At 42.7% G+C, this 17,408-nt stretch overlaps 1 protein-coding gene across 2 annotated transcripts in view; it reads left to right on the top strand.

Annotated features, from left to right (window-relative positions):
- GUCY1A1 (guanylate cyclase 1 soluble subunit alpha 1) overlaps positions 1-17,408 on the top strand; it is a 108,291-nt gene that overhangs the window by 77,409 nt on the left and 13,474 nt on the right. For both annotated transcript variants that reach the window (XM_044300186.1, XM_044300188.1), the window contains exon 6: positions 17,061-17,204. In XM_044300186.1, coding sequence (XP_044156121.1) covers positions 17,061-17,204 — 144 coding nt within the window. The remainder of the gene's footprint in view (positions 1-17,060; positions 17,205-17,408) is intronic.

Here is a 17,408-nt window from a genome sequence, read left to right as displayed (position 1 = left end):
GTCGGGAACCAATACTATCCCGTGCCCAGAAAATGTGTTAATAGTAGATGGTGAACCAGAACAACCTGGGGCAGAGTCAGTGTTTCCCCGTTTTGTGGTTCAACAGGATATGTTGTATTGGGTAAACCAACTACAGGGTGAGCCCATTGAACAGTTGGTGGTCCCCAAGGCTTATCGCAAGCTTGTATTAGATCTAGCCCACCAACACGTTCTCGGGGGTCTGCAGAAAACTCAGGATCGTACTGTACTGTGGTTTTACTGGCCCAGCATATTCAAAGAAGTGGAAGAGTTTTGTAAGTCTTGCCCGACCTGCCAGATAACTAGCCCCCAGCCACATTTCCGTAGTCCCCTAGTGCCTCTGCCCATTATCGAAGTACCGTTTGACCGAATAGCTATGAACCTCATAGGCCCAGTACCGAAGTCCGCCAGAGGGCATCAACATATCTTAGTCATTCTTGACTACGCCACTTGGTACCTGGAGGCAGTGCCACTGCGACATACCTCGGCCAAACTCATAGCTAAGGAATTAATGGAGATGTTTTCCTGAGTTGGACTACCTAAAGAGGTTCTGACCGACAAAGGGACCCCTTTTTTTGCCTAAGGTGATGAGGGAACTCTGTAAGTTGCTGCACATAAAACAACTACGGACGTCCGTTTACCATCCGCAAACGGACGGTCTGGTAGAAAGGTTTAACCAAACATAAAAAAATATGTTGAAAAGGGTGGTGGCTAAAGATGGCAAGGACCGGGACCTCCTTCTGCCCTATCTCATGTTCACAGTGCGAGAGGTACCCCAGGCCTCTACTGGGTTCTCACCCTTCGAACAGCTATATGGTAGACACCCTCGTGGTCTCTTGGATGTGGCCAAAGAGGCGTGGGAACAACAACCCACTTCACATAAAAGTGTCACCGAGTACGTTACCCAGATACAAGATTAGATAGAAACAGTGTTGCCTCTTGTTAGGGAGCATATGAGCCCAAAGTCGGGTATATAATCCACAGGCTTGGGTCCGGATCTTTAACGCAGGTGATCAGGTTCTGGTTCTGGTGACGACTGTGGACAGTAAGTTCCTGGATAGGTGGCAGGGGCCCTACGAGGTACTCGAGTAAATTGAAGATGTAAACTGCAAGGTACACCAGCGAGGGCGGCAAAAACCGGAGGAGGTTTACCATGTGAATTTACTCAAACTGTGGAAAGATAGGGAAACCTGTACAGAAGACAGCCTGCAGCCAGGTTTTCTAGGAGAAGAGGTACTGTGCTACCAATTATGTTAACTCACTTATTCATTCAAATTTAACAGGAGACGGGAGCTGGCTGCAGAATCTTATAGCCGCACAGAACCTCTATGACAAGTAGCTGCCATCCGCACCTGAGGGGTTAACTGCCGTGGATTGCAGCTACCACTCACATGGCTCTCTAGCACACCTATCCATGATTCCAGTCCTTAAATAGGCAGCTGGGCTCAGAAGCCAGGTCTCTGTGTTGGGATCTGGGAGCCTTGTATCTGGATGAAGGCTTGCTATCTGTTGTGTAAACAGCTTGGGGCTGCTATGGTCAAGGACTCTTTGAGGCAGAATTGCCACATGGTGTGAATTACCACCAACACCGCAAGGTGACTTTTTGTTTGATTATGGCTGCTTGTTTTGTCACTTCCCTAAAGTGTGAATAAAACACTGAACTGTTTGATCCAAAGAACTTGTTGTTGCCTCTATACTGCGTCCGCTACCAGAGCAAAACCCCACAGTTCTGAGTATTTGATCATTTTCAAAGTAACTCCATAGAAGCATGGGTCTCTTTTATTCCAACCGCATGAGCCAATGGAACAGATGGTTTTTCGTTACCATTGTGCAACAAGACAGCTTTCAAACTTGTTTTGCTAGAGTCTATGAATAGCCTCCATTCAACGGGAACATGTGTACCATCTAAGTCCATCATAAGACCATTTACATCAGCACAGAAACAGACATCGCTTTCCATTGCATAGTATGCAGCTAACTTGGTGTGTTGATGATGAAAGTGTGAAGTTGTGGTGCCTCATCGTAGCAAATTCCATTCCTGAAGTCTAGAAGCTAGCAGTTCTGACTTTTCTTTAGAAAATGACAGATCTCTTACCAGATCATCTAAATCTGATTGGCTCAGCAAGTGCGGCTGCCCCTCCAGTTGTCCTGGATCAGGAAATACATTATGACAATCAACATTTTCTTCTTCATCAGGATCAGAACCATCTGTTTCAATTGCCGTTCCTGCTGTGGGAGGGGCAGGCACTGGATTCTCTACATGGTTTAAGAGCAGACTCACAGTCAGGATACACAATTTGTGACTTGTTTCTCTTTGAATATCCGGCAATTTTAGTCATGCAAAAGTAACAGTTTGAATGGTGATTTTTCTGCTCACACCAAACCATAGGCACTGCAAAAGCCATTCCTTTCCTTTTACTATTCAACCACTGTGTTAGCTCAGAGTAGCACACAGTGCAACAAACATGAGGTACCCAGCTTTTATCTTGATCTCCAATTTTACAGTCAAAGAAATACTTGTAAGCAGGACGCATTTGCTTTGTCAGATTCTTGCACTGATCATAAGTGGTGTATTTGCCACATATGTAGCAGTAATTGTCTGGATCATTAACACATTTGCGTTTATCCATCTTAAGTTTCAAAACTGATAGCACTATAACAGATCACTTTATCAAAATCTGTCCAGCTTGCCTTATATACTTAGTGCGTCCGAACAGGTCTGGACATGTCCATTGGAATATTTCTAAGATAATGCATTAATATTATAACTGAATAGTCTTTGCATGTATAACTAAAAATCTAGACGTGTCAGGCAAATTCCGAGTTTATATTTGGAATCAGCGCGCTAATTTTAGTAAAAAATCACATGTTTTTCTCTCAATAGCAAAATCATTGTTACGCTGTGTAATAGGCCCATTTGAATGTGCTGCCGATCACCTGATAAAGAAGAAAACAGCTCGTTCATCAGGTGAAATGGTCTTTCATACAGCACATTGTATTATCGTTTCTGAGCAGCAGATCGTTCTGTGTAAACAGCCATCTGCTACCCAGAAACAATGAAAACCATATATAGCAGTAATTATTGCTCGTCCCCATGTAAATGCAGCTCTTACCTCCACTGATGAGCAGGTAAATAATGGGAAAGAACTGTCCCTATAAGTGCCTGCTCAGTTGGGCACAGTAATTCCATCAACTGTTTTTGACTATATATAATTTTTTATTTATTTTTTACTAAACTAATAAACAGTTTTCAGTTATTGTTTGTGCCAATAGTACTATACAGATAAGTGCCTATTCGCATCATGTTTGGCTATCCTTTTCAAAGGTACATTTTTCCATTAAATGGGTTATCCATAGCAGATTGGCAGCGGTCCAACACCCAGGACCCCCACTGATCAGCTCTTAGAAGAGGCTCTTCCTAGGCCATGTGACGTTGCCGCACATCGGTCACATGGCCTAGTTGCAGCTCAGGAGTGAATGGCGCTCAGCTGCAATACCAATCACAGCAGCTGTACAATGTACAGCGCTGTGGTTAGAGAGCTGCCGACAGCCGGCTGTGCTCACCAGATTTTTGGTGAGCGCAGCCCCTCCCTGAAACAGCTGATCTGCGGGGTTGCTGGGATTTGGATCCCTGCCGATGTGATAATGATAGGTCATCATTATCCATTTCTGGATAACTCCTTTAACCCTTTTTTTCCTGGATTTTTTCTTTTTGCAAAAGTTATGGTAGGCGGAGTCTGTCCTTGTTCTGCTGTATCGCTGGCCATTCGCATTGCAGAGCTCACAGCCTGGGAGAAAATAACCTCCCAGGCTGTGAGCTCTGCGCTGCGATTGGCCAGCGCTAGAGCAGAACAAGGGCAGACTCCGCCTACCATAACTTAGTGACTGAAATCTCCACCTACTATAACTTAGTGGCCGGAGGTACCGGAGGGAATAGCGGGAGAACGGAGCGGCGCCCAGGGATAATAGTAAGTGCAGTGAGATCCCCGGGCGCCGCTCTCCATGTCTGTATACTTAGTTCACAATGTCATAATCGGTGAAAGGTCCTCTTTAAGGTTATGGTTGGGCACACTGACTCGGTATGTCTGCTCAGCAGTACAAAATATTCCAAGTATTGTTATCCCAGGAACCACAGCATACAGAAGTACACATAAAAGTTATATATTAATTTATGTATCTATCCAGCAAACAAATGCAACCTTGGGCAATGTTTCAGTCCACTCCCTGGACTTTGTTTCTCCAGCGTCGCAATCTAGCCACTTTCTCCAGCAGCGCAATCTAGCCCTCCAGGCTGTAAACAAGGTCCAATGAACGGACCGAAACGTTGGCTGAGGTTGTATTTGTTTGCTGGATGGATAAATAAATGAATATATAATTTTTATATTTACTTCTTTTGTGTGCTGTGGTTTCTGGGATAACAATGTTAAAGGGGTTATCCAACCGCTATAATGCCCCCAAAAATGCCCAGCCACCTCATACAGGTTATACTTACCCAGCACCCCCGCCGTTCCTGATGCCTGCAAATCTGCTGGTGCATCTCAACATTGTGCGGATCAGCCAATAGCAGGCCGCAACGGGGATGTGCCACCCTAGCATAGTGGGTGACACTGGGGGTCTCGTTTCAATCGCGACTTGCTATTGGCTGCCAATAATGTGATAACGCCGATCTTAGACATTTAACCCCTCAGATGCCATGATCAGTTGGGAGCAGGGCATCTGAGGCGGCTTTCCCCAGGAGCACTGTGATCAGGGGAGCCGTTCATTCCTTGTGGTAGACTCAGTCCCTCTGAAGGATCTGATGCTACCACAACAATAGTTCCTGTAGAGCCCTGCCTGTATTGAATGTCTCATAGGCTGCAATGTTAATTGATTGCAGTCTATGGGACAAGTGATTTAACCATTGCATGTTCAATGTTTTAAAAAATATAAAAATTATAATCACCTCCTTTCCTCATAATAAAAGTAAACAAATAAAATAAAGATAATTTGCACTGCTGCATCCCAAACCACCTGTACTAATAAAATATAAGCATATTAAGGCTACTTTCACACTAGCGTTCGGGCGGATCCGTTCTGAACGGATCCGCTCATATTAATGCAGACGGAGGCTCCGTTCAGTACGGATCCGTCTGCATTAATAACTTTAAAAAAATTCGCAAGTGCGCAAGTAGCCTGCGCGGATCCGTTCAGACTTTCAATGTAAAGTCAATGGGGGACGGATCCGCTTGAAGATTGAGTCAATTGGTGACATCTTCAAGCGGATCCGTTCCCATTGACTTACATTGTAAGTCTGAACGGATCCGCACGGCCAGGCGGACACCCGAACGCTGCAAGCAGCGTTCAGCTGTCCGCCTGTCCGTGCGGAGGCGAGCGGAGCGGAGGCTGAACGCCGCCAGACTGATGCAGTCTGAGCGGATCCGCTCCATTCAGACTGCATCAGGGCTGGACGGCTGCGTTCGGGTCCGCTCGTGAGCTCCTTCAAACGGAGCTCACGAGCGGACCGACGAACGCTAGTGTGAAAGTAGCCTTATCCTGTAGAGTGAACACTTAAAAAAAAAAAGAATAAAAAGTTACCAAAAAGTCATGCACACTACAAAATGATATCAATAAAAACTAACGAAATGACCCTCACTCATCCCTGTAAACATAACTATAAAAAAGTTATGGGGGTCAGAATATGGCGATGGAATTTTTTTTTCCAGATTCCCACTACATTGTATGCAATATGAAATGGTGCTATTAGAAAGTACAACTTGTCCCTCAAAAAACAATCTCATATGGCTATGTGAACTGCAAAATAAAAAGTTATGGCTTCTGGAACACAGGGAGAAAAAAACGTAAATGCAAAAAACGAAAAAATCTCCCAGTCAACCGAGGGATTAATGACCGATCCTATATATACAGTGGGATGCTAAAGTTTGGGCAACCTTGTTAATCGTCATGATTTTCCTGTATAAAACGTTGGTTGTTACGATAAAAAATGTCAGGTAAATATATCATATAGGAGACACACACAGTGATATTTGAGAAGTGACATGAAGTTTATTGGATTTACAGAAAGTGTGCTATAATTGTTTAAACAAAATTAGGCAGGTGCATACATTTGGGCACTGTTGTCATTTTATTGATTCCAAAACCTTTACAACTAATTATTAGAACTCAAATTGGCTTGGTAAGCTCAGTGACCCCTGACCTACATACACAGGTGAATCCAATTATGAGAAAGTGTATTTTACCCCTTAAGGACCGAGCTCATTTTCACCTTAAGGACCAGGCCATTTTTTGCAAATGTGACCAGTGTCACTTTAAGTGGTGATAACTTTAAAATGCTTTGACGTATCCAGGCCATTCTGAGATTGTTTTTTCGGCACATATTGTACTCCATGACACTGGTAAAATGAAGTAAAAAAAAAAATAATTAAAAAAAAATTATAAAAAAATACCAAATTTACAAAAAATTTGAAAAAAAAATTGCAAATTTCCAAGTTTCAATTTCTCTACTTCTATAATACATACTAATACCTACAAAAAAAGTTATTACTTTACATTCCCCATATGTCTACTTCATGTTTGGATCATTTTGGGAATGACATTTTATTTTGTGGGGATGTTACAAGGCTTAGAAGTTTAGAAGCAAATCTAGAAATTTTAAAGAAATTTTCAAAAACCCACTTTTCAAGGACCAGTTCAGGTCTGAAGTCACTTTGTGAGGCTTACATAATAGAAACCACCCAAAAATGACCCCATTCTAGAAACTACACCCCTCAAGGTATTCAAAACTGATTTTACAGAAGTAAAGGAATGCCATACGGTTTTTGAAAGACAGATTTTGCTAGACTGTTTTTTTGGACACCATGTCCCATTTGAAGCTTCCCTGATGCACTCCTAGAGTAGAAACTCCATAAAAGTGACCCCATCTAAGAAACGACACCCCTCAAGGTATTCAAAACTGATTTTACAAACTTTGTTACTTTAGGTGTTCCACAAGAATTAATGGAAAATAGAGATACATTTTCAAAATTTCACTTTTTTGGCAGATTTTCCATTTTAATAATTTTTTTCCAGTTACAAAGCAAGGGTTAACAGCCAAACAAAACTCAATATTTATGGCTCTGATTCTGTAGTTTACAGAAACACCCCATATGTGGTCATAAACTGCTGTACGGCACACGGCAGGACGCAGAAGGAAAGGAATGCCATACGGTTTTTGAAAGGCAGATTTTGCTAGACTTTTTATGGACACCATGTCCCATTTGAAGCCCCCCTGATGCACCCCTAGAGTAGAAACTCCATAAAAGTGACCCCATCTAAGAAACTACACCCCTCAAGGTATTCAAAACGTTCATTTTACAAACGTCATCAACCCTTTAGGTGTTCCACAATAGTTATTGGCAAATAGAGATGAAATTTCAGAATTTCCATTTTTTGGCAAACTTTCCATTTTACATTTTTTTTTTCCAGTTACAGAGCAAGGGTTAACAGCCAAACAAAACTCATTATTTATGGCCCTGATTCTGTAGTTTGCAGAAACACCCCATATGTGGTCATAAACTGCAGTACGGGCACATGGCAGGGCGCAGAAGGAAAGGAATGCCATACGTTTTTTGGTAGGCAGATTTTGCTAGACAGTTTTTTTGGACACCATGTCCCATTTGAAGCCCCCCTGATGCACCCCTAGAGTAGAAACTCCCAAAAAGTGACCCCATTTTAGAAACTACGGGATAGGGTGGCAGTTTTGTTGGTAGTATTTTAGGGTACATATGATTTTTGGTTGCTCTATATTACACTTTTTGTGAGGCCCCATGCACACGGCCGTTGTTCACAGCCGTGTGCGGGCCGTGGAACCGCGGCCTGGATCCCTCCTGAGAGCAGGAGCGCACGGCGTCACTGGTTGCTATGACGCCGTGCGCTCCCTGCTGCCAGCACAGTACAGTAATACACTGGTATAGCTCATACCAGTGTATTACTGTATTGCGGCGGCAGCAGGGAGCGCACGGCGTCATAGCAACCAGTGACGCCGTGCGCTCCTGCTCTCAGGAGGGATCCAGGCCGCGGTTCCACGGCCCGCACACGGCTGTGAACAACGGCCGTGTGCATGGGGCCTGAGGCAAAGTAACAAAAAATAGCTGTTTTGGCACCATTTTTATTTTTTGTTATTTACAACATTCATCTGACAGGTTAGATCATGTGGTATTTTTATAGAGCAGGTTGTCACGGACGCGACAATACCAAATATGACTACTTTTTTGTTGTTGTTTGTTTCAGTTTTACATAACAAAGAATTTGAAAAAAAAAAATTATTCTTTAGTGTCTCCACATTCTGAAAGCCATAGTTTTATTTATTTTTTGGGCGACTGTCTTGTGTAGGGGCAAATTTTTTTCGGGATGAGATGACGGTTTGATTGGCACTATTTTGGGGTGTGTATGACTTTTTGATCGCTTGCTATTACACTTTATGTGATCTAAGTTGACAAAAATGGCTTTTTTTACACCGTTTTTATTTTTTACGGTATTCACCTGAGGGGTTAGTTCATGTGATATTTTTATAGAGCAGGTTATTACGGACGCGGTGATACCTAATATATATACTTTTTTTCTATTTATGTAAGTTTTACACAATGATTTCATTTTTGAAACAAAAAAAATCATGTTTTAGTGTCTCCATAGACTGAGAGCCATAGTTTTTTCAGTTTTTGGGCGATTATTTTGGGTAGGGTCTCATTTTTTTCGGGATGAGATGACGGTTTGATTGGCACTATTTTGGGGTGCGTATGACATTTTGATCTCTTGCTATTACACTTTTTGTAATGTAAGGTGACAAAAAACAACTTTTTTTACACCGTTTTTTATTTTCATTTTTACGGTATTCACCTGAGGGATCAGGTCATGTGATATTTTTATAGAGAAGGTTAATACGGACACAGCAATACCCAATATATAAATATTTATTTATTTATTTAAGTTTTACACAATGATTTCATTTTTGAAACAAAAAAAATGTTTTAGTGTCTTCATAGTCTTAGAGCCATAGTTTTTTCAGTTTTTGGGCGATTGTCCTATGTAGGGGCTCATTTTTTGCGGGATGAGGTGACGGTTAGATTGGTACTATTTTTGGGGGCTTTTTTATACACAGTTTTTGTTTTTTATGGTGTCTATCGGATGGGGTGGATCATGTGATATATTTATAGAGCCGTTCGTTACGGACGTGGCGATACCTAATACAGTATGTGCAGTTTTTCTTTTTTTTTTTCTTTCAATTTTCTATTAGAAAATCAGGGGAATGGGGCGTGTTTGTTTGTTTTTTTACTTAAAACTTTAATTTTTTTATTCAAAACACTTTTTTTAAAAGGAACCTGTCACCGGGATTTTGTGTATAGAGCTGAGGACATGGGTTGCTAGATGGCCGCTAGCACATCCGCAATACCCAGTCCCCATAGCTCTGTGTGCTTTTATTGTGTAAAAAAACTGATTTGATACATATGTAAATTAACCTGAGATGAGTCCTGTACGTGAGATGAGTCAGGGACTTTTGCATATGTATCAAATCAGTTTTTTTACACAATAAAAGCACACAGAGCAATGGGGACTGGGTATTGCAGATGTGCTAGTGGCCATCTAGCAACCCATGTCTTCAGCTCTATACACAAAATCCCGGTGACAGGTTCCCTTTAACTTATTTTTTTTTTTAAACTTTATTTCTGTCCCACTCTTTTAGGGGTCTGATCCCCTCTGCAATGCATTACAATACATCTGTATTGTAATGCATTGCCTGTTAGTGTATGACACTGAGTCATACACTAACAGGTTGCCTAGGAGACCCAGCCTGAGGCTCGGCTCCCGTAGAAGGCGGTTCCTGATGCCGTGCAGGGCATTGGGCAGCCTCTGCACGGCATCTGGCTGCCTTGTCACGCATCGGTTCCCCGCCACAGCAGCGCGGAGACTCGATGCGATCACTCACCTGCCGCAAACAACATCTATGTGGCGGTCAGCGCGGACCGCGGCATAGAAGGGGTTAATCCGCCGGCGGATACAGCAGGGGCCCGGCTACCAGGGACTGCCGGACCCCTGCAGTGATCGAGCGCACACCGCTCCGGTGCCCGCCCAATCATCCCGCCGTGCATGTACGGCGGAATGCATTCTGGCAATGCATCCCACGGCATTCTGCGCTAAGGGGTTAAGGGGGTCAGTTGTAAGTTTCCCTCCTCTTTTAATTTTCTCTGAAGAGTAGCAACATGGGGGTCTCAAAACAACTCTCAAATGACCTGAAGACAAAGATTGTTCACCATCATGGTTTAGGGGAAGGATACAGAATGCTGTCTCAGAGATTTTAGCTGTCTGTTTTCACAGTTAGGAACATATTGAGGAAATGGAAGACCACAGGCTCAGTTCAAGTTAAGGCTCGAAGTGGCAGACCAAGAAAAATCTCAGATAGACAGAAGCGACGAATGGTGAGAACAGTCAGAGTCAACCCACAGACCAGCACCAAAGACCTACAACATCATCTTGCTGTAGATGGAGTCACTGCATCGTTCAACCATTCGGCGCACTTTACACAAGGAGATGCTGTATGCGAGAGTGATGCAGAGGAAGCCTTTTCTCCGCCCACAGCACAAAAAGTGCCGCTTGAGGTGGGCTAAAGCACATTTGGACAAGCCAGCTTCATTTTGGAATAAGGTGCTATGGACTGATAAAACTAAAATTGAGTGACTTGGCCATAACAAGGGGCATTATGCATGGAGGAAAAAGAACACAGCATTCCAATAAAAACACCTGCTACCTACAGTAAAATATGGTGGTGGTTCCATCATACTGTGGGGCTGTATGGCCAGTGCAGGGACTAGGAATCTTGTCAAAGTTGAGGGACGCATGGATTCCACTCGGTATCAGCAGATCCTGGAGACCAATGTCCAGGAATCAGTGACAAAGCTGAAGCTGCGTCGGGGCTGGATCTTTCAACAAGAAAACGACTCTAAACACTGCTCAAAATCCACTAAGGCATTTATGCAGAGGAACAAGTACAACGTTCTGGAATGGCCACCTCAGTCCCCAGACCTGAATATGTCTAAAAATCTGTGGTGTGACTTAAAGAGAGCTGTCCATGCTCGGAAGCCATCAAACCTGAATGAACTAAAGATGTTTTGTAAAGAGGAATGGTCCAAAATGCCTTCAACCAGAATCCAGACTCTCATTGGAACCTACAGGAAGCGTTTAGAGGCTGTAATTTCTGCAAAAGGAGGATCTACTAAATATTGATTTCATTTCTTTTTTGTGGTGCCCAAATTTATGCACCTGCCTAATTTTGTTTAAACAATTGGAGCACACTTTCTGTAAATCCAATAAACTTAATTTCACTTCTCAAATATCACTGTGTGTTGTCTCCTATAAGATATATTTAACTGACATTTTTTATCGTAACAACCAATGATTTATCATGACGATTAACAAGGTTGCCCAAACTTTCGCATCCCACTGTATATACAGGGTGGGCCATTTATATGGATACACCTTAATAAAATGGGAATGGTTGGTGATATTAACTTCCTGTTTGTGGCACATTAGTATATGTTGGGGGGGGGGGGGACTTTTCAAGATGGGTGGTGACCATGGCAGCTATTTTGAAGTTGGCCATTTTGAATCCAACTTTAGTTTTTTCAATAGGAAGAGGGTCATGTGACACATCAAACTTATTGGGAATTTCACAAGAAAAACAATGGTGTGCTTGGTTTTAACGTAACTTTATTCTTTCATGAGTTATTTACAAGTTTCTGACCACTTATAAAATGTGTTCTCCCACTCTTCACACACTGATAGCAACACCGCAGGAGAAATGCTAGCACAGGCTTCCAGTATCCGTAGTTTCAGGTGCTGCACATCTCGTATCTTTACAGCATAGACAATTGCCTTCAGATGACCCCAAAGATAAAAATCTAAGTGGGTCAGATTGGGAGACCTTGGGGGCCATTCAACTGGCCCCCGACATCCAATCCACTTTCCAGGAAACTGTTCATCTAGGAATTCTCGGACCTGACACCCATAATGTGGTGGTGCACCATCTTGCTGGAAAAACTCAGGGAACGTGCCAGCTTCAGTGCATAAAGAGGGAAACACATCATCAGTGTGTGAAGAGTGGGAGAAGAGGGTACCACAAACAGGAAGTTAATGTCACCAACCATTCCCATTTTATTAAGGTGTATCCATATAAATGGCCCACCCTTTATGTATGTAAGTATATATATATATATATATATGCCCACGATTTCAAATCCAGTGATATATATCTGAAGTGTGCGTAAGGAGATTAAGGTATTGTGCAGTTTTTGGGCCTCATTTTTTTATTTAGCAAAGGCACACAGTGCAACCAGTCATCGTTTGCATGAAGATTCTGTTTACCTTTAGGTCTAGTTATACTTTTTAGTCACGTTTTACTTTCTTTTTGACAGACATAATATAATACTGAGGTATTCTATTCAATAAAAAACGCAAAAATTAAAACAAGTGATATTTATGTCTGTCATACCGTCATGGAAGCCATGACAGCTTTTTCAGAGCTATTGTGGAACCTTATCAAATATTTCTGTTATTACTTACATAAAATCATACTTTCTGTAATATTCATATTAGGTTTACCAGAATTGACATTAACATTTGACATAATGAGGGACATTTATCATAACTGGTGTACCTATAAGCCAGTCTTAATCTCCCTGCACTGGCTTGAGATGCACCTAATTTAAGAGGCAGATCCCTCTTAATAAATTAGTGCATCCCTGCCGTGTCTTGCGCCAGATGCTGAAGTCTACTTCGGCTACAGTCTGGCTTAGACTTCAGGTATGATTTATGCCACTTTCTGGCATAAGCCCTGCCTTTTGCACTAAGCCCTGCCCATTTTATAAGCTCTTTGGAAAAGTGCAGAGAAGCTTAAAAAATCATAAATGATTGCACAAATATGGTGTGTGCCATAATTTGCTACTTTTTTACGCCACAATAGTGGAATAAGACCTCTAGTAAATGCCTGCCAATGTTGAACATTACTTTGCTTCCCATGACTGTCGATAAACTTTAGTGAGTAATAAGTGAGTGACCTTCCAAAAATAAATCTTTAAAGGCTATGAACGCCTATTACTTAAATCCATGTCTTTGTGGCCAAAAAACATTTTGGTCATAAATCAGCTTAGAAAATCGTTTAACGGAGGAGAGAGAGGGGCTAATGACTGACCCATGAGGCATAGTCTCTGATTGATTTTACTGTGAGCGAGATTCTGTGGCTACTATGTGGGTCATTTACGAACAGTAATTTACGAACAACATGCACCATGTTGTGGCAGAATCTACGACTTCTTCCATGCTCAGACCAGGTCTAAAAAAGGGGTTGTGGCATGGGCAGGGAAGGGGACAGTCGGGAGGCCCGTCTTATTTATCATTTTCTACACCTGGTTTAGGCATAGAAAATGGTCTAAATGTAAGACAGAAAGGAAGCGGTCTTACATTTAGAATGAGCGGTGGATACGCCAAAGTTATGTAGAGGCCAGTGGCTCTACATAACTTTGGCAATCTACCACCAGTGCAGGAGCTTATTAAGACCAGCGTTTTAATAAATGTGCCCCTATGTGCTATGATGCATCGAGGTTGTAGAAGCCAAATAGTGCAAACATTTTAATAAAAAACAAAATACATTAATTTAAGTAAAAAATAGTGTCCCAAAATGTGTCCATAACCTTTAAATGACAAATTTATCTCACTACATATCTAATTTCACTTGTCGAAACATGTGATTTAGACACATATACACTCCTCGACATTGAAATTGCAACACCAAGAAGGAAAAGTGGTGGAATTATGAAAATGACAGATTGAGAGAAATGTTAATGATATGCAAATGATAAAAAATGGAAACAAAATATTTAAAGCATCTCGATTTATTAAGTATCAAGTATGAGTGCCACATGCAGAAATACATACACTTACATACTTTAGCATGCTGTCAGTGAGGTTATTAATGGTTGACCCAAGGGAGAGTCACAAGAACCACCCTATACATGCACAGCCAACAATAGCCATGTATTAAAATATATATATAAAGTTTATTAGGCACACCAATCTAATAAACTTTATATATATTTTAATACATGGCTATTGTTGGATGTGCATGTATAGGGTGGTTCTTGTGACTCTCCCTTGGGTCAGGCTTGTTTTGTACCATTTTTTTAACCACCCTCTTGCACTCTTTAGATTACTTGTATTAATTGGTGTGCCCCCTCCTTTCACATTTACTTCAGGTTATTAATGGTTGTCTGAGGAATGCTCTGCCATGCTGAAAGGACTTGGGCACGTAAATTATCAAGATCTAATGATGGCAGCTCCCTTTGTAAATGCCAAACAATAATGTCCCAGACAAGCTCGATAGGAAACAGTTCTAGAGCCGATGAAGGCTATAGTAGCATGTTTAGGCCATACAGGCTGCTCACGGTAGCTTGAGCAATATGCAGCCTGGTGTTGTCCTGGCACTTTGGAGAAATGTCCGTACCACTGGTTCCACTAGAAAATCATTGTAATGCTGATCTAATAGTGTACCTGAAATGAAGACTAGAGGGGTCCAGCTACTGTCCATTATCCCACCCCACGCCATAATCCTGGAAAAATAGAACCAATGTGATATTCCTTTGTGAAGGCCTCTTTATGGCAGGGACTCATTCCTGAAGAGGACAGAAAACACCTTCTGATGGTTTGTGTAGACATTGTTTGTTACCCTAAACATAGGATGTGATGTCCAATTTCACTTGCAGTACAGAATAGATCACTGTGCGCTAGGGCTGCACAATAAATCGAAAAAATAATCGAATCGCGATAAGCGGCAAATGCGATATGGCGATTTGGCCGACCCGAAAATGCTGTGATTATATATAAAGGGGCCCCGCGCACATAACTGCCTTTGCGTGTAAAGTATTTTACTAGTGTGTGAAACAAGCTCTCTCCTATTGATAACAGGTCCAGCCTCTGTACTCACTGTCACGATGAATGCAATGCACTGCAGCGAACAGCAGCGAACGGGCCGGCCAGCGCGTGACTGACGTCACTTAGTAACACTCCTGCTTCCTGAAGTGGGGGGAGCGTTACTAAGTGACTGGCCGGCCAGCTCTCTACCGCTCGCTGCAGTGCATTCATAGTGACAGTGAGTACAGTGGCCGGACCTGTCATCAATAGGAGAGAGATTGTTTCACACACTAGTAAAATACTTTACACACAAAGCCAGTTATGTGCGCAGTTTAGGACACATGAGGGGACACATAGGGCCATGAGGGGGACCATCATAAGATGCTATATGTCTTATGCTGGCCCCCCTCATGGCCCTATGTGTCATAGCACACATCCCCCATAACAGTGCCATCCACAGGTCCCCCATAACAGTGTCCTCCACAGGTCCCCCATAACAGCGTCCTCCACAGGTCCCCCATAACAGCGTCCTCCACAGGTCCCCCATAACAGCGTCCTCCACAGGTCCCCCATAACAGTGTCCTCCACAGTTCCCCCATATAACAGCGTCCTCCACAGGTCCCCCATATAACAGCGTCCTCCGCAGATCCCCCATATAACAGCGTCCTCCACAGGTCCCACATATAACAGCGTCCTCCACAGATCCCCTATATAACAGCGTCCTCCACAGATCCCCCATATAACAGCGTCCTCCACAGATCCCCCATATAACAGAGTCCTCCACAGATCCCCCATATAACAGAGTCCTCCACAGATCCCCCATATAACAGCGTCCTCCACAGATCCCCCATATAACAGCGTCCTCCACAGATCCCCCATATAACAGCGTCCTCCACAGATCCCCCATATAACAGCGTCCTCCACAGATCCCCCACATAACAGCGTCCTCCACAGATCCCCCATATAACAGCGTCCTCCACAGATCCCCCATATAACAGCGTCCTCCACAGATCCCCCATATAACAGCGTCCTCCACAGATCCCCCATATAACAGCGTCCTCCACAGATCCCCCATATAACAGCGTCCTCCACAGATCCCCCATATAACAGCGTCCTCCACAGATCCCCCATATAACAGCGTCCTCCACAGATCCCCCACAACACAGCGTCCTCCACAGATCCCCCCACAACACAGCGTCCTCCACAGATCCCCCCACAACACAGCGTCCTCCACAGATCCCCCCACAACACAGCGCCCTCCACAGATCCCCCACAACACAGCGTCCTCCACAGATCCCCCCACAACACAGCATCCTCCACAGATCCCCCCACAACACAGCGTCCTCCACAGATCCCCCCACAACACAGCGTCCTCCACAGATACCCCCACAACACAGCGTCCTCCACAGATACCCCCACAACACAGCGTCCTCCACAGATACCCCCACAACACAGCATCCTCCACAGATACCCCCACAACTGTCATACCCAGCCTTTTTTGTTTAGGCGTGTAGTGATCCGCTGAAGTAATAAATCAAGGTCTTTGAGTTCAAGGATTCTGTCCCTTTCAGTTTGTGACAGTAGCGATAACTGGCATGTTTGTGAAAAGGAGGCATCGCGCAATCATCCCACACAACTAAATGCAGTTTTTGAGGTTTCATGTGAATAAAAACATTTGTTTTCAGTCTGGCTTTGATGCCCCTCGTACATGCCAAAAATTGGAGCTATCATCTGCAGATTTTAGCAACACCTGCTATTTCCTCGATTTTTACATCCTTATGGCTTGTCCTTGTTGGTGTTGCAATTTCATTCACTGGAGGAAGAACCAATCAAGGGTCATTAAAACTCTATTGCACAATTTTTATATTATCTTAGTATAGTATGATTAATTAATATATATAACATATATATCTATATCTATAGATATATATATATATATATATATATATATATGGATCATAGGGTTAAATATGTTCTGAGCATATTATCTGAAATTATTGCTTACAGAAAATAATTGTCTTATTATTCTGGTCAAGCACAATAAACATATGCTTGTGTATGGTGCATTATAGCCAATATTGACATTGAATTATTTCATTTTATTTTTATAGGTGGAAACTATTGGTGATGCTTATTGTGTGGCTGGGGGGCTGCATAAGGATAGTGACACACATGCCTTTCAAGTTGCCCTGATGGCTTTAAAAATGATGGAACTCTCAGATAAAGTCACGTCTCCTCATGGTGAACCCATAAAGGTCAGTTCATATAAAGACACTTTTAAGTCATCAGAATCCATACTTCTATTTGGCAGTTTTAGAAAACAACATCTCATAGGGCTGTATTACACCAACAAATTATCTGACCATTATCTGTCCGATCAGAACAATAGTTGGTGTGTATAACAAAAGTTCTGTGTGTGTAATAGGCCATCTGACCAATGATTGGTTAGATATCTGTCA

The sequence above is a fragment of the Bufo gargarizans genome, chromosome 1 (genome assembly GCF_014858855.1).
Source record: "Bufo gargarizans isolate SCDJY-AF-19 chromosome 1, ASM1485885v1, whole genome shotgun sequence".
Classification (NCBI taxonomy): domain Eukaryota; kingdom Metazoa; phylum Chordata; class Amphibia; order Anura; family Bufonidae; genus Bufo; species Bufo gargarizans.
This window is presented reverse-complemented; position numbering and strand designations above follow the sequence as displayed.